The sequence below is a fragment of the Hemicordylus capensis genome, chromosome 17, assembly GCF_027244095.1.
Source record: "Hemicordylus capensis ecotype Gifberg chromosome 17, rHemCap1.1.pri, whole genome shotgun sequence".
In the NCBI taxonomy this organism is placed as follows: Eukaryota; Metazoa; Chordata; class Lepidosauria; order Squamata; family Cordylidae; genus Hemicordylus; species Hemicordylus capensis.
Window position 1 is genome coordinate 15,484,783 of NC_069673.1, and position 22,803 is coordinate 15,507,585.

Sequence of the window (22,803 nt, forward strand, 5' to 3'; positions counted from 1 at the left end):
AGCCCTGGCAGGGGGCGGGCCCAGTTAAGTCTAAGGGGGGTCAAAAGAGTGGGGCCCGGGCTGCCCCCAGTGATGGCCCTGACTGAATAGACTCGGTATGGCCTTCTAGGGTGACACGTTTGCGTGCTCCGTGTCTCGCTTTCCGAGGGCTCCTCTCTTGACCCAAGCACGTGCAGGAATCGTGGGTGCTAGTGGCGGTGTGTGTCTTTTAAGGGCACTTTCTTATTTTGGGTGATTGATGGATTGATGAAGTGCCGTCAAGTTGGTGTCAATCGACTCTTAGCGACCACATAGAGAGATCCTCTCCCAGCTTCTTAGTACAAGCTTGCACATGCACCCCTGTTTGATCCCCCAACCTCCCCGCTCCATTCAACACAACCCCCCCTTGCTGCTGTCCAAAGCAGAGCTCCGGACATTTCAGGTGAAAGCCAGGACTGCAACGCCAGCCGAGGCCCCTTGCTGGGAGTGGGTGGCCCAGGGATGTGGGCGCCACTCCTAGAGCAGAGTCATCTGGGCGCCAGCTGTGTGCTTGCTGCTTTGACCTGGAGGGTTGATTGGCCCATTCCCAGGCCTTCTGAAAGCAACTTTAGGACTCCTTGTGCACCGCATGCAAAACCTGGCGTGGATTTTGAGTTGGAGGATTGGGTTCTCTTTGTCTTTGTTTCTCGGCCCTGGTGAGGGCTGGCCTGGTATCTCCAGGGGGTGCTTGAAAGCCGGCCTGGATATTTTCTCGGCTTCATGTCATGAAAAATGCTGGGGCGGGGAGGCGGTCTTTAGGGATAGTTTCAATTCAGTTGGGTAACCCTCGCTGTGACATTTATTTATAATCTATACCTTGCCTTTCCCACTCCCACAAGAGGAAATTGTTGTGGTGACTTGCACACTAGAAATCAACAGATAAAACTATTGATAATAATAACAACAACCAACAACACCACCACATACATCTACCTTGAAAAAGCTTCCTTTTTGGCAGCAAAATTATTTATATAAAGATAAGCCAACAGAGAAGAGATAACCAAACCAAAATATTGCTAAGCAGGGCATAAATCTGTGAAAGCGTGGCTGGACACGGAATAGGAAAGAGATGTGGATCTCTTGGAGCAGGGAGTTCCACATTCTGGGGTGTCACCACAGAGGAGGTGCTCCTGTGAGCCAGATGGTGGCAGGCATGCCTGTGAAGCCTCCCCAGACAATGAGGTGGTCTAAATGCCATTTCAGAGGTCAAGTTGCCATCTCTTCCTGCTGGCCCTGCTCCTGTGCCAACAGCCTTAGGGGGCAGTCTGCATCCAGTCTGACTCAGAGGTGGAACTGGAAAGTGGACTCAACAGTTTCAAGGATCTCTGGATATGGCTCTCCTGGCTTTCAGTTAGCTCAATAATCCACTTGGTCAATAGTCCCTCTCTGAAAATTGACAAGCGTTCAATTTCATTTCTCCCAAGAATTCCCCTGCTGGACCAGGCATCAGGTGTATCAGATCCGGCCTTCTGCTATCACCAGTGCCCACCCCCCAGATGCCTCCAGGAAGCCCATAAGCAGGGGCCTTCCCCTTGTAGTCTGGCAACATCTGGGGGCCCAGTGCCAAGAAGCCCTGCCTTGAAAGCAGAGGCGCTCTAACCCCTGGACTTCCAGGATGAAGTCCAGGGCCTCCACAGCCCCGGGGGGGGGGGGGAAGTCCTCTTTAGTCTGTCCCGGGTGGTGTGGTTGCCTGGCCGAGTATGATGATGCTTAACCCTAACCCTAACCCTCCAAAGGCCTTTAGGTCCAGGATCCCAAATGACCTCGCTGCACCTCTGCTTGAAACAGGTTACATAGCAAGAGGAATGAGTAGATGGTTCCCTGCTCCAAGGAGCTCACAATCTAAAGAGGGCGGGGGGGGGGAGAGAAGCATGGGATATGCTGTGCCAGGGCTGAAGCAGGGCTGTTGCTCTCCCCCTGCTAAAGAGAAGAGAGCCCCCACTTTCCAAAGTGCCTCTTGGCCCAGTTAGCAGGGTGCTTCCCAAACCGTGTGCCACAAAGATGGCTGACGGTGGCTCTCTGTCCGCAAGGGGCTTGCAGTCAGAAACACGAAGGAGACCCCAGCAACAACAGGAGGGAGGCTGGGCTGAATAAACTGGATCAGCAGAAGCGGGTCCAAGCTCTTCCCAAGGCGTCTCTTGGCCCAGCTGACAGCCGGGTGCTTCGCTTGGTCGTGGGCACCGGCTTCTTGCCTCTCGGGGTGACCAGGCAGACACCACCCCCTCCTCCCCCCGTGGCCTGCCTGCCTGCCCTTCTCTCTGCCCCAGGTGGTCCCAGGGGCCTGCCCGAGGCAAACGGACCGCTCTGGGCTCCCCGCTCTGTCCGGACAGAGGGCCGGGCGGCCGCTTCAGCCGACGCGTCTCAAGCGCTGCGCAAAAGCCGGCCCAAGTGGGACCCCCGCCCCGACCGCAGCCCGAGAGGGAGCCAGAGGCGCTGAACTTAGGCAGCGGGAGAGGGGGGCGAAGGAGGGGGCCGCGGCGGCAGCTGGAATCCTCCACGTGGAGGAAGGAGGAGGAGAAGCCGCCGGGTCCTGCTCCGGGCCCAGCCCGGGCTTTCCCCCGCCCCTCCCCTCCCTGCGCGGGCCCCAGCCGGGCGGCTCCTCCTCCGGCTTCCTCTCGCCCCGCACAAACTTCGGCTAGTCTCCCGGCTGCGCGGGGCCCCCCTCTGGAGCTGGAGGCGCCCCCGCCGCGCGCACCGAGCCGGAGCCGGAGCCGGAGCCGGAGGAGACGCCGCCGAGGAGCCGCCGGGCCCGGAGCATGCCGCTGAGCAGCCGGAGGAGCGGCGCGCGGCCGCCTTCCTACGCCCGGCTGCTGCTGCTGCGGAGGTCGCGGCTGCAGAGGCAGCGGAGCCGCTCGCGCTCCCGGAGCCGGCCGCTCAGCAGCAGCAGGGGTAATGCGCGCGCGCGCGCCCGCCGGGTGGGCTAGTCCGAAGCCTCTGGCCCAAGCCACGAGCGGCGGCAGGCAGGCAGGCAGGCAGAGCGCTTCTCCTGGGGAGCCCGCGGCCGGAGGGAGGGTGCAGGCAGGCAGGCGCCCAGGGCGGCGTGTTCTCCGCGCGGGGAGCCGGTGACTGTGCGCCTAGGTGAGCGCTGGAGTTGTGGCCAAGCCCGCCCGCTCTCAGTGGCCCGGAGGGAGTAGTCGAGAACACGACAGGCGGCTCATCTGGCGTGGCGCGGAATTCCCTCCGTGTAGGGAGGAGGATGCAAGCTTTGGAGTGGCACAGGACTGTGTGTCAGCGGGAGAACCATCATCTGGTGGCTGTGTGGGTATGTGAGTGGTGCCCTGGATAACGATGTGCTAGTTCTTCTCCCCTACTGGTGGGTGCCCAAACCTACTTTGAATAAAGTGGCTTGTGCTGTTTCTGGAAGATGTGCAGGCACAGGCTGTGGTTAACTTGGACCAAAACCCCTGCTCAGGATGTTGGGAGAGAAATAATATAGACTGGCACTTGGAGCTCCTCTTTAGAGCTCCTGTGTTTATCCCCGTTGTAGTTTAGTTGAGCAAAGGGCAAATCTGAATTTGTCCTACCTTGCAAGGATGCCGTGGGCCTTACGTTGTGCAGGGCTGACGTAGACCATGCTAAGCTAGATGGAGCAAGGGTTTGCCTCAGTATAAGGCAGCTGCTTCGGTTCCTGTCACAATGGAAACTGATGAACAGTCGGGCTCATCTGTGTCCCGTAGCAGCTGAGAATGAGACACACCCACTTTCCAAGGCCCGGGACTTGCCAGAGAAGCACAGTAACCGCCTAGAGCAATAACTGGGAAAGGCGGTATAAAAATCTAATAAATAAATAAACACACGAATTGATTCAATAAAGCATTCCAGAGCCCTCACTTCAAAGGCCGCACTGCTGTTTTGTTGCTGGCGCACCGGTGCTGGGATTGGGGTTTGCACTTGGACTGGAGAATGGTGTTCTGAATGTGCACACCAGCTTTCGGGCTGGCCTCGCGGTTTCCAGGAGAGATGCTGCATTGCATTGTGGGTTACGTCAGGCTCCCATCTGAACTGGAAACACCGACATTTGGCCTTGGATGTGATGACCAAATTCCATCCTGTTCTCTCTAAATGGCTCAGTGGTGCTAGAGAGCCTTCTAAGCAGGATGCCGGATAGTTTAAACGCACAGGGCATCTCCAGCCCTCGGTGAGGAGGCTGGCCTGAACTTCTCACTAACTGAGAGTGAGAGAAAAGAGGGGATGAAAATCCTGCCTGACGGAGAGGAAAGGTAGTCAATTTTCAGCTAGGGAAAGCACCAGGTTGGTTGGTTTTTAGCTTCTCTCTCCTCGCCTCCTTTTGCCGCTGGACAAGGGGATCTTCTGGGCACAGCAGGAGGCCGCTGGGGTGCTCTCCTTGGCGGCTGCCACGGTGGGCTTCACCGACTGGCGTGTTCCTTTCCTGATTCGCTGGTGCTCGTACAGTTTGTTCATTGCACTCCAGGCAGCTACTGACCCAGTTGTGGTTTTAAAAATAAGATGCGCTCCCTTCCAGGACCGAAAGTGCTCGTTCCTGCTGCTGCTGCTGATGCACAAATTAAAGCAAGTGAAAAATAATCTTCAGAGCTGCGGCTTGCCCCGTTTCCCTAAGAGCGTCTTGGAGAGAGCGCTGGACCTGGTTGGCTTTCGGTGCCGACTTGCCCACATTAACTTCGCTGAGTGCAGGGGTTGGCGGGTGGGAATGGCCCTGTGCAGCAAATCTCTAGTTGCCATTCCTGGGCTTTCGGGAGCCAGAACCGACTGCCAAAATCACAGACTTGCACAGGGCTGAAATCTGCCGTTCCGCAGTGCCCGGATTTGTCTAAATCCTGATCTTTCTTAGTCTGGGATCAGACCATCCAGGTAGAAATTTGCTTTCTCATCTCTAATTGCATGCGTGTGTTTGTGTTTTAATGGAGGTTTTGAAGGTTTTGTCCGAGGAGAAACCCAAATGCACTCTGCAATTTCAGGGGATTCTCCCAAGGAGAAATTTTGGAGAATTGTCTCAGACATCCTAAGTTTGGGCCTGGGGTCTCCAGCATGCAAAGCAGGTGCCCCCCCCCCCGGCTTGTGGGCCTTTCCATCCCACTAGTTTGAAATCCATTTGGATAGTTTTCAATAGCTGCATCAAGCAGGAATTGTGCCGTCATGTGACTAATGGGGATGAGAATAAGGAGAGGGCATCGTGAAACCCAGAAAGAGACTTGGTTTGTTGAAAGGACCGAGCTGGCAACCCAGCCCCTATCACCTTTTGTCTAACTAGGAAGACCAAACCTTGGCAGAATGTGCTTCCACTCCAGGGTTCCTCTTTCTCCCATCTCCTCTGACTCACTTCAGGCTAAAATTTGACAGCACGAGGAAATGAGTTTCCCACTGACCTTTCCCTCCAGGTGACTAATTTCTGACGTTGTGCAGGGCGGAACATAGGAAGCTGCCATATACCGAGTCAGACCATTCGTCCGTCTAGCTCAGTATTGTCTACCCAGACTGGCAGTGGCTTCTCCAAGGTTGCAGGCAGGAGTCTCTCTCAGTCCTGTCTTGGAGATGCTGCCAGGGAGGGAACTTGGAGCCTAGATGCTCTTCCCAGAGCGGCTCCATCCCCGAAGGGGAATCTCTGACAGTGCTCACACTTCTAGTCTCCCATTCATATGCAACCAGGGTGGAACCTGCTTAGCTATGGGGACAAGTCATGCTTGCTACCACAACCTTAATCAAGGGTTTAATACGGAGAAACAGAGAGGCGTAGTAGTGGTCACTATCTGGTTAATTCTGACTTATTTCCTAAAGATACGTTGAAGTTTTCCACACCGGGCTTTTAAAGCCCTTTAGCTCACATCTCCTCCATAATGGAGGGGGTGTATTTGCATTTTGGGCAGATTTACCCCGAAGGCCCTGCGAGTTATCAGGGAGAGCTTCACACATGGTTCGGGTTTTTCACTGCGTGTTAAGAGTGCAGCCCGATTTATATCTGGGGTTTTAAAAATCCACTTTTTGCATTGGGTTTGGGGGATAACTTTGAGTTCACAGTAACACCTCCCAGAAAACTCGCAGTAAAGTCTTCTGTGTGGAGAATTCCATGGTGTCAGCTCCAGGAGTGTAGAGAGGGGCAAGTTCAGGAAGGCTCCTTTGACTTACAAGAAAGGAGGCACACCATCCAAGAACAGTTTCATGCCTCACCCTTGTGGGTCCCCTGTGCAAACCTAGACCATCTTTTGGACCTTTGGTCTTTGGCTAGGGCCTGGCTTTTCCTGTCCCTGGAGACGGGTACCATGGGACTCCCATTCTTTCTGGCATGTCGTCTTGTTCCAATTCCCAGCTCTTCACACAGGCACTCCTCTTCCTAAGGTCTGTGGGAGGTATGAGTCCCAGCTAAACTGACAATGCTGCTTCCCCCCCCATAGAAGCTGGACTGCAAAGATGCTGCAGCTCCTCATTTCAATATCACAAGACATTCGGGAGCATTCTGTCAGCTCAGCCCAATGGCATATTCAGGCCTCACTGCTGTAATAAATTAGGGTTTCAGCAGCCCCTGAAGAAGTAGTGAATGTAGCATTTTATGGACAGACAATACCGCTTCCCTCCAGCTTCTGGGTAAAGCTCAGCTCCCAGGCTAGGGGCCCTCTGCAAACTCCCATCCTCCATGGTCCCCATAAGGGTGCGTCTCCAAATGGCCATCATCACAGCTGCCAGAAGCACTGTGACTTTACAAAGCATCCAGGCCTGCTTTTAATGTTGCCCTCGTCTTTTTCCTCCTTCGCACATTGGCCTCTAAACCGGGAAAGACCAGCCCTGCTGCTGAAGCAAACTTTGGAATGTTTGCCGGCTTTCTCAAATAATTGCCCACACCTGCTTTACTTAGGTGGAGGATAAATATCAATATTTGTGCTGGGTTCTTAGTTTGCTCTTATCTTTGTTGGGTTTGTTAGTTTTCTCGCTCACCAGTGATGTCTTCAGAATATCAGGGGAAAGAGAAGTTTCCCTCTTGCTGCCCCCATTGACAAAGATCGTTTTTAAACTCAGTTGTGTGGTCATTTCCTGGAGTGGGTTTTTTGGGGAGGTGTCTTTGGACCTCTTAATGGAACTGTTGACAGATGGCTGCTGAAAAGCTTTGGTAGATAAGGTTTGTTTGTCTGGAAATGCCTGTCCTGTCACCACCCTGTTACTTTTGGGTGCTGGGAATTCAACATTTTTTGGACAGGAAAGGGCACAGGCAGGCCGATGGACTTTCCCAACATGTTGGTGTTTGGTGTGTGACGTTCGTAGAGAAAATCAGTAGATCTGATCACATGGAGGGTCAGCACCGGCTTGCTAGATATCTCGGCGAGCCAATGTGGGGGATTTCGGGATCTGGAGCCATTACTTCTGTCCTCCTTGGCATCTGGCTTTCGAGGTCTTGCCTTGGAGAGGGGTTGTTGCCTGGCTGCTTTAAGTTGTTGGGACAGTTAATAAGATCCCTATTGGTTAACCATATGAGCTTTAGCTGATCTGTTTGCAGATGGTTCAAAACAGTAGGTAATCATTCCTTTCATTTCACACATGCATCCCCTGCTGTGTGAAAGAGAAGCGAGAATGCCTCTTCTAGATGAGACCAGCCACTTACTGGCTCTGAAGGTAATATAGGGCTGTATATCTGCTCGTAACAGGTAGAAGATGCACACCAAATCAGACCATTGGTCCATCTAGCTCAGTATGGTCTGCCCATGGTTCTTCTCTGATGTGAGAGAAAATCAGCAACGGTCACTCCAAGGTGGTACCTGCCACCTGCCCTTTTAATACTTATGTTTAGTGTTTTTTTTAAAAAAAATCTGTTGCCTAGTTCATCAGGGTCTTTTGCTGTCAAAACATCCTTGAATTGATTTGTCTAACAGAGGGTTTGGTTCACGGTTGTGACCCTAATGCATGATAGGTAACTGTTTGTTTTTGTCTGTTTTTCATTGGTCATAGTTCTGCTTTTGTGTGTTTTTTTTAGTGTTGTCTCTTGTAAGCTGCTTGTTTGAAAACATGCTGGGAAACTGACACATCCAATTTAAAAATAACTGGAATCTGTGACTGCTGTGGGTTGCTTGAGAGCAGAGGGCAGGGATTTCCTTCCAGAAGCAAACACCCCAGACTGGGGCTTTTCTTTTGTCAGGGACAGAAAAGGCCTCTGTTGTATCCGGGTCTTGCTAATTTCAGTTGCCTTTCGACAGGCTGAATTAAAACCTCAGTCGTCTCTGGGCCTTTCCTCTGTTTTTGTGACTGACACAACCCCTGCGCCCTGGTTCCTTCCTGTGGACGCTGGGTCCCGACAAGGTGTGGAGACCCTAAAGGGGAAACTGCTGCGGCAGGGGTGATGCTTTGAGGTGTGCAGGACGGGGAGGGGAGAGCCTTGGAAATGGGGGAGGCGGTCAGGAGTCAAAATGCTGCACCCCAGAAAGATGTGCCAGCTCTCTGACTAATGCTGTTTCTGGAGACTTTCTTCCAATATTTTCCCACTGCCCCACACACCCCAGATCAGGCCATTCAAATCCCCATAGCTGTTTCTGAGCGTCACCAAGTTGAGGATGGATGCCGGTTCCCGGGGACTCCAGGCCAGTTCTGGAGGTTGGCTACTCTCATTCACACGGGGGGGCCCTGAGCCGCTGTGGCTAATGCCAGAGGCCGTCTGCATTGCTCTGTAGCAGAGGACAAGGGCACATGATTGGAATACGGCCTGTGAAATTGGAAAGGAAACGTTGCTTCCTTGGTATTGCTGGGAGGAGAACCTCTTTGGAAACAATGGCTTGGCATTTGTCCTTTGAGCAAGACGCTTTCCCCTCTCGCTCTAGGGGTCTGCTTGTGGTCACCTGACGGTGAAGGAAAAGCACTTTGCATGTGTTCAGGAGCACTTTGGTCTTTTCTTTACACCTTGTTTTCCAGCCAGGAGGACAGGCTGCGGTTGGAGAACCACCTCGCCATCTCCTTCCAGGCTGTGGATGAGGTTGAGAGGCGTTGCTGAACTACAACTCCCATCATCCTCTGCCACACTAAATTGTGGCAGGGGGGTGATGGACATTGTAGTTCAGCAAGATGTGGAGTGCTGTTGGATGGGGACCCCCGCTTGACCCCAATTATTATTATTATTATTATTTTGTGTGTGTGATTTTAAGCTTGCTTTAACTGTTTTCGTTGAGTTTTATGTATTGTTCTGAGCTGTGTACACCACCTTGAGATCTAGGGGTTAGATGGCTTCTAAATGTCAACCATCAGTCGATCAAATCAACCCTACAGCTGCTGCACCCAGGTGTTAGCAGAGGTGGTGGGACCAAGCCACGGAAAACAGCATGGATGCTGTTGGGATTCAGTATGACGACCCGGGGTCCACAGATGGAGGCTCGGCTCACTAGCCAGCCGTGGTCTGTGGTCGCCAGCAGCAGCCCCCTCCCTCCCCCCAGAGGCGGCTTAGGGGAGAAGCGGGTCCTCTCTCCTTCGCACTGGGAGATGGAGAGGGGGAGAAGCCAGAAGCCTCTGGCCTACCTCACAGGGTTGTCTGTCTGAGAAGCACCAGCAGCCGTCAGGGCTACATAATTAGTGTTCGGTTTTGTTTTTCATTATAGTCAGGGCGAGATGGTGTGCAGCGGCAGCCACAGAGTAGGTCTGTTGTTCTTCCGTTCCCGACTGCCAGAGCTTCAAGGGCCGATGGTGTTTAGGTGGTTATTCTTAGCCATTGATCCATGATAAATACCATGCATATTTTGTTTGGGAGTTAAATAAGTGATTGTTTATTATTATTATTATTATTTAATTTTTTATCTAATCATAACCGTGTATTTATATCCAGAGACAGAGAGGAAATTTCCCCAAATCTAGGAAAGACCAAGGAAGGTCTGCTTCGTACACTGCCTGGTTATCTTGTGGAACTGACTGCCACAAGATAGGATGGCCACCAGCTTGGATGGCTTTAGAAGGGGATTAGAGAGATGCAGAGAGGAGAGGAGAGGCCCTTTGCTGGTTGTGAGCAAGGATGGCTATATGGAACCCCCTCAGCCAGAGAGAGCCTACCTCTGAAGATCCACTGCAGAGGAATAAGCTGCCGAGAAGGACTTCTTGTCCTGCTTGTGGGCTTCCCAGGGGAGTGGGGTTGGCCTCTGAGGGCTGCAGGATTTGGGTCTGACCCAGCTGGGAAGCTGTCGATGGAAGGGAAGTGTGCCAAGTAAGCAGCTTCCGCGGGGTGCAACGCTCTCCGTTCTGTTCTCTTCATACAGCACTCTGGTTCTCTCCGTCAGACAGCAGCCTGGAAGCAGATTCCGGGCAGCAGAGTTTGCTCTTGGTGTCTTGGCGGTGTCTTCTGTCACGGTGTGACACCGGTCAGGAGACCCTTGCCTTGTTCTCGGGGATCAAAAGATGGACCGCCGGTCTACACGCCGCACGCCGCTGCCGCCGTCTCATTGGGATGCTCTCTAGGCCTCTGGGTTGCCATGGCAACCCATAGCATTCATCCCTGGATGATTAAACGGTATCCATGGCAACGGAGCAAAGAGTTTTCAAGTTAACCTGGTTTCTCTCTTTCTCTTTCTCTTTCTCTCTCCCCACCGCCCTTGTGTTTTTGACATCCTGAAGATGATGATACTATGATGGCCTCCCATGGATCGTCCGGGTAGCCTTGAAGGGACACCCCTAGATAACTGGAGGGTCTCTGGTCCCCAGTATCCTTTCACGGGCTCCCCAGTGACCATCTTGGATGGGGCCTTAACTCTCCTTAGCTGCAGAAAGTCCCGGGTCAAATCTCTGGCAGTATCTTCCAGTAGGGCTGGGAGAGACTCCTGCCTGGAACCTTGGAGAAGCCGCTGCCAGTCTGGGTAGACAATACTGAGCTAGATGGACCAAGGGCCGGACTCAGTATATGGCAGCTTCCTATGTTCCTGTGACCTTCCCCACCATGACAGAAGGGATTTCTCCATGACAATGGAGTGGAAAGAGCAGGCCCTCTGCTAGGCATCACAGAGCAGGCTGGAGAGGAGAGCTGGGCTGGTGGCAGCAAGCCTGACTGGTCCCCTTAGCTAAGCAGGGTCCACCCTGGTTGCATTTGAATGGGGGACTTGATGTGTGAGCAGAACTGTAAGATCTTCCCCTCAGGGGATAATGGGGCCACTCTGGGAAGAGCAGCTAAGGTTCCCAGTTCCCTCCCTGGCAGCATCCCCAAGATAGGGCTGAGAGAGATTCCTGCCTGCAACCTGGGAGAAGCCGCTGCCAGTCTGGGTAGACAATACTGAGCTAGGTAGACCAATGCAGGACTCGGTATACGGCAACTTGCTATGTTCCTATTCCGGGCTGTTTGTCTGGCCACCCAAATGGGCCAGAAATGGGTGCACCTCCCAGAACAGGCGAGGGTTGAGTTGCAGAGCAGCAGCCGAGGATCTGAAGAGCTGGAGACGGGTGCAGAGTCCAAAAGTGGGCCGGGGCAAAGAGCCAAGAGAGGATCTGGAGGACGGGAGCAGGGGCTGCGTTGCTCAGCGCCCTCTTGAGGCCCCTTGGGAATGCCCCTGCTTCTTCTGGGGGGCTCCAGGTCTGGTTGGGTCCAACACGGCAGCCCCTGGCCCCCGTGAGAGGAAAAGAGGCGGCACCACGGCCCGCTCACCCGCTGGGCTGCCCTCTGGCCCTGGCTGCATGCAGGAGGAGAGGACCGAGCTTAGAAAAATGAGGAGGGGGGCAGCACTAGTGGTCTGCCCCCACCCCACCTCAGGTGCCAAGGTGTTGTGGCGGAGGGCTGCTGCCAGAAATACCCGCAGCAGAGCAGAAGAAGACAGCTGCGCTTTCCCTTCAGACTTTGTGCTCTGCTGTTCTTTGGAGTCCACAGCAAGCTGCCTCGCCCTGAGGCAGACCCTTGGCGCAGTGTTGTCTACCCAGACTGGCAGCGTCTCCTCCGAGGTTTCAGGCTCAGGGGTCTCTCTCAGCCCTCCCTGGAGATGCTGCCGCCAGGGGTTGAACCTGGGACCTCCCGCAGGCAACACAGACGCTCTGCCCTGCAGCCTTTAGCTGTGTGGAGTGTGGGTCTCGCTAGAGAGAGGGAGGCCCGGCTGGCCATAGGCTTTCATCCCATGACTGCCGGGCTGGGCTTTATCCTCTCCGAAAGGGACCGAGAGCTGCCTCTTTTAATAAATGGGCTCGAAAAGCTCTCTCACGTTGGCTGTAAGCAGATGTTTGTTCTCTCGCGCTCTGTCCCTGAATATACAAAACCCGGAGTTTCTTTGCTTCCCAAAATGACTTATTTATTAAACCCCACAAATAAAATATGCATATGATATTTATCTTGGTGCGGAGTGGCGCTGGGCGAACAAATTTGCCGCTTGTTGGCAGCAAATTGTCGGAGCCCTCTTCTGCTGCTCTTTTAAAAACCCATTTCCCTCTCCGGGGCGAAATGGAAAGATGGATGGAAAAATACATCTGAGCCAGATGAGAATCCAGGGTGGGCTTAAGCAGGGAGCAGCTGGGGAGACGCACCCCGCTCGATCGGGAGAGGGATGATGAAGTGAAGGGAGAGGGCCAGCTGCATTGCCTCTGCAGCGCACGGAGCTTTGGCGGCCGGGGAGGTGGATCAGGGGAGGGCTGGAATTGGAGCCATCCGTCACTCTCAACAGGCTGGGGTAGGCTGCCTTCCAACTGGTGTGGATACACCCTTGCGAGAGCCCAGCGCGGCAAAGTGAGCAGTCTTTCTGCTTGCCAGACATCTTCTGCGTCATTCCTGGGCCCCTCCGCCTGCACAGTGCTGGTTCCCAATCAGGGCGTCCCAGACTCCAAGGTTAACAGACTTTGCGAGCCAGACAGTGGGGTCTTCCTTGCCTAGGGAACCTCGCAGCTGGGTCTGCAAGTGATGCTGGGCTACGGCCCCCATCACTCCCTGTCGCAATGGCCGAAGGCCACCGTGACAGGAGGTGATGGGAGTTGTAGTCCAACGATGTCTAGGGAACCGAGTTTGAGAATCCTTGACTAAGGGAGGAGTTTTGTGGGCTTCTCCCAGAGGCATTGGCATCCAACCGTGCATGGAGCAACATTTTGCCTTCTGTGCTTGTTTGGCAGAATACAAGGACAGCCCTGCTGGATCAGGCCCCAGGCCTCTCCAGTGCAGTGTCCCGTGGCCCACAGTGGCCCACCGAGGCAGGGAGAGAGGGCGGTGAGAAGCCTTCCCTTCCCACCGCCCTCCTGACCCAGACCCCCACTTCCCCAGCAGGAAGGCTCCCCATGGTATCGGTGCTGCAGCCTTGCCGTGGCTGGCCTCCGGCTGTCCACTCATGGAAACAGGGGACTGGTCTCGGTGGGCCCACCTGGGTCCCGCAGGGCTGGGCTCCTCCTGCAGCCCCTCGTGGCTTTCCGCTCTTGAGTCCCGGCCGCGACAGGTCAGAGCCACGGCGGGCGCTTACAAGCGGGACCAAAGCCACTTTCCGGGGGTGGGCCAGCCGGATCTTGGCCTCCCTGTCGCCTCGCGGCGGAGCGCAGGGAGAGGCAGGCCGGGCTGCCTCTCTGCTTTGTAGAGCAAGAGCCGGGCAGGGCCCTCGTGCCATGGGATTGCCAGGCTCGCTTCTGGCTGTCAGGCTGGGTGGTGGTGACAGTTCTGGAGCGCCGCGCCGTGTGGCGAATGAATCACGGCTGCCCAGATTTAGACATGCGATTCGCTGGGAGATTTGGGGAGAGAAATTAAATGTTTTCTCCCCTTCCCGTGGCAGCAGGAAAACAGATGTTCTTTTGACGGCACTTCATTAGAGAGACGAATGAGGTCACCGCCGCGATCTCGGCGCATATTCATCTGCATAATAGACTCAACCTGGGAAGACGTCATGTCTCTGCCTTGGCTGCTGGAGCCCTGGATGGGCTTCGTGACTGGCGGCCTCGGGATGTCTGGGTGGGGGCCCCGAGCCCACGTGGGCCAGTGTGGAGGGGGAGTGCGTGCCAAAGCTCAGCGGCGGACTCCCTGCGTGGCTCGCAGATGGTCCTGGGTCCAGTCTGCTGCCGGTGTGATACTGAAAAAGCTGCCGTCTCCCGAGTCAGGCCCTTGGTCCGTCTAGCTCAGCACTGCCTGCTCTGACGGGCAGCAGCTGCTCCAAGGCTGCAGGCAGGAGTCTCTCCCAGCCCGACTTGGAGATGCTGCCAGGCACTAGAACCTGGGACCTTTGGCATGCCGAGCAGTGGCTCTGCCACTGAGTTGTGGAGGCTCATGAGGAAGAGAGGAATCCGTCTTCTTCCAAGTCAGATTCATGGTCCATCGAGCTCAGTCTTGTCTGTGGAGGGCCTCACCACAGCTATTAGCCATGATGGGGCTTCCATGTATAGAAGCAGTCTACCTCTGGATCCCAGGTTTGGGGCATCTGCTTCCATGTGCTGCTTGTGGGCTTACCTGCAGCTGCATCTGGCTGGCCTTTGCATGCAGGACCAGCCAGGCTCTTCTCATGGTGTTAAAGATACACAGAAGCCTGCCTGTTCGGGTGCATTTTTGCTGTCCAGTTTCCTAGAGCAGAAAAGTGCCAAGCAAATGCCGGAGAGGTTCTTACTTTGGTGCCACCCCAAAAAGATTTGGGGAAGGAGCAGAACAAGTTTTGAGAAATGTCTGAAAGGGTGGGGGTCGCGCAGGCTGGCCTTGGCTTCTGCCCTCGCAGCTCTGGGCGGCTTTCCTTGGGATGGCCAGTTGTGCTGGTTATGTCAAGAAGCACTGGTGCCCTCTAGCGAGGCAGCGGCTGCATTTCCCTGGGAGCCGCCAGCTGCCTTCTGCGATTCACGTTCCACGGAGGGAGTGGATGGGGCGGCAGCAATGCAAAAGTGGAATCGGGGCCCTGTGTCCTTTTAAGAAGTCAGAGCTGGTTTCGGTGTGGCGATGATGGGGTGTGAAGGGAAAACCTGGCCACACCAGCTTCCATATGTGGACTGGTAACTGGTTGAAGGACAGGACACAGAGGGTGGGAATAAATGGAGAGTTTTCACAACGGAGGGAAGTCAGAAGTGGGGTCCCCCAGGGATCTGTACTGGGACCAGTGCTGTTTAATTTATTCATAAATGATCTCGAAGTTGGGATAAGAAGCGAGGTGGCCAAATTTGCAGATAATAGCAAACTATTTAGGGTAGTGAAATCCAAAACTGATTGTGAGGAGCTCCAAAAGGATCTCTCCAAACTGGGGGAGTGGGCGACAAAATGGCAAATGCGGTTCAATGTAAGCAAATGTCAAGTGATGCACATTGGGACAAAAACCCCCAACTTCAGGCATACGTCGTCGATGGGATCTGAGCTGTCGGTGACTGACCAGGAGAGGGATCTTGGGGTTGTGGTGGACAGCTCCTTGAAAGACTTTCAACGAAATATTTCTTCAATGAAAGTGTCAACTCACTGTGCGGCAGCTGTGAAAAGGGCCCATTCCATGCTAGGGATCATTAGGAAGGGGATTGAAAATAAAACTGCTAATATTACAATGTCCTTACACAAAACTGTGGTGCGGCCACACTTGAGTACTGCATACAGCTTTGGTCACCATTATCTTATGAAGGATATTGTTGAACTGGGAAAGGTGCAGAAGAGGGCAACCAAAACGATCAGGGGCCTGGAGCACCTTCCTGATGAGGCTAGAATACAGCATCCGGGGCTCTTTACCTTGGAAAAGAGGCGACTCAGGGGAGACATGACCGAGGTCTATAAAACTATGCCTGGAGTGGAGAGAGTGGACAGAGAGAAATGGTTCTCCCTCTCTCACAACACTAGAACCCGCAGTCACCCCATGAAACTGAAGGCCAGAAAGTTTAGGACTAACAAGGAGCTTAGACAAATTCACAGAGGACAGGTCTGTCAGTGGCTACTAGTCTGGTGGCTGTGGGCCACCTCCAGCCTCAGAGGCAAGACGCCTCTCAATCCCAGTTGCAGGGGAGCCGCAGCAGGCGAGAGGGCATGCCTTTGCTTCTTGCTTTTGGGCTTCTCAGAGACATCTGGTGGGTTATTGAGTGAAACAGAGTGCTGGGCTGGTTCTGGAGCCTGATCCAGCAGGGCTGTTCTTCTGTGTCCAAATAGGGCCGATGACTTAGAATTGGTGCACTCGTGAGGTGTGCACCCCCCCCCCGCCAGATGGCAACATGTGTTGCTGGGTGTGTGGAGTCCTTTGCAGGAGTCCCTTGTGGAGTCCCTTGCTGTTCTTGCAGTGTTACTTATGGTTCCAAACCAGACCTTGGAGAGAATTCTAGCTGGTGCCACTTTTCTCCCCACTGCGTGACAAGCTGCACTAACCAAGCTTCTCTCTTCCATGCCACTTTGAAAGATGCGGGAGCCCTGTTCTCCTTTTGTGCATGCTTGCTCATGTGTAGGGATTGGGTCCTGGCCATGCTACGGTTCCAGCTGAGCCTCATTTCTTCTTTAGAAATCCCATGACCTTCTTGAAACACTGGGATATTGTATTCTGCTTGCTTGCTTGTTTTTCCAGAGGACCAGAAGTTATGTCTCTGCCCCCAAGGGGCTTCCAGTGAACAGAGGGAGGAGAGGGAGGTGTGGACAGGGAAAGGATATTCTATTACTTATTGCAGCTAGAATGTAGGTGCTTTAACGGTTCATAAGGCAATAAACCATTCTCTGCCCCAAGAAACCTGCACATTCCTCTCATGGGTGGAGGTAACCCGTGCATGGTGAGCAAACGGACTTCTTGCCTTCTTCTGTAGCACTGTGTTCAAAGACCATAAATGCACGGAGGGCAAATTCTTTGCGAGGGGCATGCAGAGAGCATGTTCTCCTCCATCTGCCTCCTTTTCTTGTGTTTTTGGTTTGGAGCAGAAATGCCATAAGCTGCAGCGCTAATGCTTTGGAGGGAAACACCTGAGCTCATTAAGGTAATGAGGATTCTCTGGCGGAGGAGGCCGAGGGGACAGGTAAATCCAGTTCCACCTGGCTCTGCCGGAACGCCGAGGCCCTCCTCCTGAATCTCAGAAGATGTCAAGCTCCGTCTTCCAATGGGACGGAGGAGTCAGATGACGAGGGAGCCTGGCGCTGATTGGCCAGGGTGCTTTTGAGGAGGACTGGGGTGCACCGAGTTGGGTGGCTTCTCCAGTTCCGTGGAGGTGAACACAGAGTGGCTCTCTTGGGCCTCGTGGGGCTTCCACGGCCACTCTGCAATTTCCACCTGAGGCGCCGGCCGTTGGAATCACTTCCTAGGCCCCAGCTCCTGGAGGCACTTGGAGGGCCGGGCTGTGGCTTCTCCCTCCCTCCCTCCCGCTGCCTGCCCCAGGGACCTCTCCACCTCCCCTGGCCCCCCCGGGCAGCATTCCAGCATTCCTTTGGGGCCTCTGATGACGGCTCTCGCCCCTCGCCTCCTTCGAACTTGCCCAGGGCGACATGGCATGCGGCTTTCTGACCGGCACGGCTTCCTCTAGGTGAGTTGCTCTCCAGGAGGACGTTCCGGGGGTGCATTGCAGCAGCCGGGCCTCTCCTGGATTCCCCCCACGAAATTTTGGTCTGCTCCAAGGGAGGCCCCCCGCACCAATCTCCGCTTCTTAGCTAACCGATTCCCGCTGGCTCCTGGCGGAAATGCCTCTTTTTGTTCCTTGCTGCCTGCCCTTTCTTGCTCCGTGCCCGCGGTGGCTGGCTTTGGCTGGAAGCGTTCTGGTCTTGCTCGGACTGCGCTTCGCCCGAAGTTTCAGCAAGGCAGGTGGCTTCCCAGGTACTGGCTCCGAGAGGGTTAAGCAGGGACTCAGCTCAGTTTGTGGAGTCCGGAGATTTGCCATCCCGCAAGGGCTTCTGCATGGAGGACCTGGTCTGTCTGTTCGCTGCTGTTTTGTAGGGCATCTGATGGGCTTCCAGCCAGGCTCCCTGACTGGCTGGCTGGGAGTCATGTCCAAAGAACCTTTCCAGACCAGGGCAGATCCCAGTTGCCCAGATCTGTGCTTATACACTGAAATAAGAGACATGGAAAGAAATCATTCTGGCTTGGACTCTCACTTGCGTGTTCCATGGGGTCGGCCAAATTGTCCACTGGATCCCACCATGGATGCCACTGTGACAGCCACCTCCATTGCTAGACTCTCACTGAGATAAATTCCTGCCAGTCTTCAGAATCCTTCCGGACCGGACCACATAAGGGGCTGTTGAGCCCACCCAGCTGAACCCTGAAATCAGGGTTTGGCTGAGCAGTCAGCCAGATGCTCAAGAACTGGCATTCAGGGCTAGACTGCCTTTGGACATGGAGGCTCCACCATCACAAATAATGGGCATTGATCGTTCTCTCCTCCTCCTCCTCCTCTTCTGTGAATTTGTCCAGTCATCTTTAAAAAGTAGTAGTATTAGTAGTAGTAGTAAGAAGCCATCTAATCTGGTGGTCCTCACCATATCCGGTGGCAGTGCGTTCTGCAGGTTCACATTTTCTGTTTTGCTCCTTATTTTATTTGCCCTTTCTGTGTTAATATGAACTCTGCTTAGTCACAGAAGTGCGCCGGAGAATTCCAGACATTAATTATATGTTGTGTGAAGAAATCCTTTCTCTTCTCATTGGTAAAAATGTAAGGATTTTTACGTTCCTTATGTAAAAATCGAGCACGATCTAGCATCCGGCTCCCCATGGCTACCAGCTCTTCCAGGAAGTTATAAAGGCGGGCATCCTGTTGCTAGGCCCCAGCTTCTGATAGACTGCCTCTAAGATGGAGGTTCTGCTAGCCAACCACAGGCTTTGAATTTGTCTAAACCTTTTATAAGGAAGATTTGCTTTTCCAACGATGAGCTAATCGTGCCTGGGGTTATCGAGGTGAGCCTTTTCATTAAGGGGCGGGAAATTAACCTTCTGGAGCGTTGCGCGCCTGCCTTGGGAAAGCAAAGCCATGTTTGGGAAGAGCCAATCGGGATGCGTAATGGGTGCCACCACAGCAACCAACTCTGCCTGGAAGCCTCTTCTCCCAGCCTGCAATGGGTCTGGGTGGTGAGAACGTTTTGAACGCCTGCAGTGTGTGTGTCTGTCTTTGGAACAGGCGGAACCCTTTTGCTTTTGGAGCTGACGTAGAGGCAGGAGAAATGAGTGCAGGGGTGTGTGTGTGTGTGTGTGTGTTTGTTTCAGACTGTCACCCCCCAGGTGAGGTTAGGCATTCCTCTGTGCCCGGCGCTCTACCATCCAGATGGCGGTCTGCCATGCCAGTACTGGCAGGTGAGATTTCCGATCAAAGTTATGCGGACCTCAGCCTTCCTAGGGATGTGAAGACGCTGAATTCCCCCCACTCTTTCTCTTTGGAATCCCACTTTCTCCCTGTGGGGACCTGCCATTCGGATTCTTGGGAGGAGCTGTGAGATTCCACTCCCGTTTTCCCTGGAGAGAAATTTCCGCCGGCTCCAGCTTCTGGCTCCATTCCGCCTCTTCCTCCTCCTCTGTCCTCCAGGGGCGTCCCCAAGAGACTGCAGCACCCCACAGCTTGGGCCCCTGTCAGAACTGGCCTTTCCAAGCTCTGAAGTGGTGCAGCGGGTGGAGAGGAAAGAGGGTGTCCAGCTGCTGCCTTACCTTCTCCTCTCGGGCCTCTTGCAAAGCTTGCCAGCGCCCGATGGGTGCCCCAGAGCTGCTCTGATGGCAGTGGTGGGGGGGGGGCTCTCTCTGCCCTCCTGGTGCCCCAGTGAGGCAGCCCCCTCAGGGCCACTCCTGCTTTCCCCTCACCCCCTCTGCAGAACTCGCTCTCCCAGCCCACCTTTCCTAGGCCCTCCGGCTTCTTCTGCGGCTCCTTCCCTGCCTGCCCCTCTCTAGGATTCGAGCAGTCCGGCTGATAGCAGCAGGGTCTCCCTTCTACCTGCCTTGCTCTTCCTGTGCAGTTCCTGCTGTGATGGGCTTTTCAAGCTTAATTACACACACACACACACACACACACACACACACACCCCAGTTTCTAATAATCACAGCATTACTCCAGAGCACACACACACTCTCTTGGATGCCTTGTTTCTAATTCCTCTCCAGGTCTGCTCTTTCCCTGATCCACGTTCTCTGCTTCATTGTTGTTTTGTTTAAGAAATGGCCATATTACGTGTGTTAATTGCCTCTTATTTGGGTTTGTGAAGAGGTCTGATGACTCTCCTCTCTGTGGCTTTCTTGGGCAGCCTCTAGTTCTGGCAGATGGAGCCACTCTGGGAAGAGCTGAAGGTTCCCAGTTCCCTCCCTGGCAGCATCTCCAAGATCGGACTGAGGGAGATTCTTGCCTGCAACCTTGGAGAAGCTGCTGCCTGTCTGTGCAGACAATACTGAGCTAGATAGACCAAGGGTCTGACTCAGTATATAGCAGCTCCCTATGATCCTAAGAGCAGCTTGCCCTGAGTTTTTATTCAATTTGTAAAAGAATATTCTCCTGCATTATTTAGCATAGGGGAGAATATTTTGAGAATTATTCTACCCATTCTATTAAATTGATCACAGGATATTCTTTTACCAATCTTTTCATAGAGGAGCAAATAGAAGGTGATTGGTTCCTTCTGGTCACCTGATGCCCTAGTTAGGCAGGTCCCACCCAGAGGTTTCTACCTGTTGGCTGGAAGGACCTGCAGCTTCTCCTCCTGGCCAGCTGTCCTGGCGGCCCAGTTCCAAGGACGGATAGATTTATCATTATTTTATTCATTAACATATGTTTATACTGCCCAAAATGTACGTCTCTGGGTGGTTTACAACAAAAAAAAACAGAAAGCAAAACATTAGTTAAAACAAAAACAAAAAGTTTAAAACATTTTTGGCCCAGCCATCCACGGGCCCCGGTTTGAATCCTGTGGCTCCTGACCCAGGCACAGCAAACTTCAGAAGACGCAATGGCTCTTCTGCCTGAGTTTTAACTCTGCATTCCTGACAGCTGCTCCTTCGGCCAAAACCCTCCCCTGCCTGGGGATCGGAGAGCCCACGGTTCTTCCTGTCTTGAGCTCAGAGTTGCCAACTCTGACCGAAGTGATTTCTGGGAGATTCTCTCCCCCCCGCCCCCAATATTTTTCACAACAATCAAACCACTAAAATCTCCAAGAGGGCTTTCAAGAATCCTTGCTGAGAGTCAAAGGGGAAAGAGCGACTCCAGGCCCATCCGGACGAGGGGGCAGCCCTCTCTGAGCCTCCATCCCTGGATCCCCTCTCCTTGCGGCCGGACCGGCTTCGTTATTTGCAGCCCTGTCCCAGGTGGAAGACGCCGTAGTCGGGCCGGGCTCTTGTTATGGGCCGTGCATCCGCAGGCATCTGGCATTCTCCGATCCCGCCTCCTTGCGCTTGCAAGCTCTCTTGCCGCAACCCAGAGCTCAGGCCTCCGTTGGCCCACTTATTGGCTCCAGATCACAGCCGATTGGGGGGCTTAAGCAGGCCGGATGGAACTTGCCAGCCAGGAGTCTCCGGCACGTTATTAACTTAAACCCCTCCAAATCTCTCCGTAATGACATGGATGGCCTCAGAAACCAGTGAAGTTAACAGTCTGTAAAGAGGGGATTAGCGATGCCAGGAGCCCGGCTATGAAAGACGATCCCTCTCGGGGTAATAGCAGGCAGAAGGGCATGATTAGCGCGCAGCAGGAAGGCCACTGGGCAGGATGGGATCCCCGCCGGGAGCGGGACGCGCGCCATTTGCTTTTGAGTGGCGTAGCCCAATTTTAACTTCCGAACCGGGAGTCCTTGTAAGTGACACCGAGGATGCCCGTTGAGGCTCAAGGGTGTCACCTGGGGATGTTGTTGGTGCCATGGAGCAGTGAGGAGGGTATCCCAGCACCCGGAAGGGCCGTGGATGGGATCATTCTCCGGAATATTCTCTCTGGTGCCGATTGATGCATTGACAGATAGTCTTTTCAAGCCTAGGTGGAAGCAAGGCCAGAGGGAGGCAGCTTGAGCGTGGGCAAAACCCCAGCTGGGCTGGAGGGCTTTTTCTCCAGCCTCAGTCGGGAGCTGGGTTTGGAATCTGCGTAGGTCTGGAATTTGTGCCCTCGACGGTGTAGACAGCACTGGTCTAGGTGGCCCAAGGGTCTGACTCGGCAGGAGGCCGCTTCCTATGTGACATCTTTAACTCAGCCTGGTGATTTCAGACGACTGTGGGGAGACATGATAGAGCTCTATAAAATCATGCATGGTGTGGAGAAAGCGGAGAGAGAGAAATTCTTCTCCCTCTCACATCACACTAGAACCAGGGGTCATCCCATGAAATTGATTGCCGGGAAATCTAGGACCAACAAACAGAGGTACTTTTTCACACAATGCATAATCCACTTGTGGAATTCCCTGCCACAAGATGTGGTGACAGCCAACAGCCTGGATGACTTTAAGAGGGGTTTGGATAGCTTCATGGAGGAGAGGTCTACTAATGGCTACTAGTCGGAGTGCTACTGGCCATTTCCAGCCTCAGAGGCAGGATGCCTCTGAATACCAGTTGCAGGGGAGTAACAGCAGGAGGGAGGGCAGGCCCCTTTCAGCTGCTGCCTATAGGCTTCCAGTGGCATCTGGTGGGCCACTGTGTGAAACAGGAGGCTGGACTCGATGGGCTGCCTTGGGCCTAATCCAGCAGGGCTGTTCTGATGTCCCTTGTCTGGCTCCTGAAGTTGGGCCTGTCTTCTCAGTCCCAAGAAAACTTGTCAAGGCCTGGTCTGTTTTCTCGATTGTAAAGCCCTCGGGGCAGAGACCTGCCTGCTCGCTCTGCTACATGAGTGGTGCTGTCCTTCTTGTTTCCAGGGGTTGAGCCCTTGGCTTCACAGAGGTGGCAGCTTTTGAGTCGGGATTTGGAAGCATGGGGGGGGGACGGGGACGGGGGGGGGCTGCACCGCTGGGGTGTCCCTGGCTTGTGATGGAAGCAGCAGCTTTTCCAACACAAGCGCCTTTTGCTGCTTTTGCTCAGCACATTGTTTCAGCCCTTTCAAAGGATGGGTTGCGGGGTC

The 22,803-nt window shown here is 54.1% G+C and overlaps 1 protein-coding gene across 12 annotated transcripts in view; it reads left to right on the plus strand.

The window, feature by feature from the left end:
• DAB2IP (DAB2 interacting protein) overlaps positions 1 to 22,803 on the plus strand; it is a 156,902-nt gene that overhangs the window by 21,042 nt on the left and 113,057 nt on the right. For 6 of the 12 annotated variants that reach the window (XR_008312686.1, XM_053281584.1, XM_053281591.1 and 3 more), the window contains exon 1: positions 2,751 to 2,907. The exons of 3 other annotated variants lie outside the window; for them this stretch is intronic. Coding sequence is in view for 7 of the 9 variants with exons in the window: in XM_053281584.1 (XP_053137559.1) it covers positions 2,775 to 2,907 (133 nt within the window). In the remaining 2 variants the exon portion in view is untranslated. Of the gene's footprint in view, positions 1 to 2,744; positions 2,908 to 16,878; positions 17,332 to 22,803 lie in introns of those variants that run through there. 3 more of the 12 variants (XM_053281587.1, XM_053281589.1, XM_053281593.1) reach the window with 3 other exon arrangements.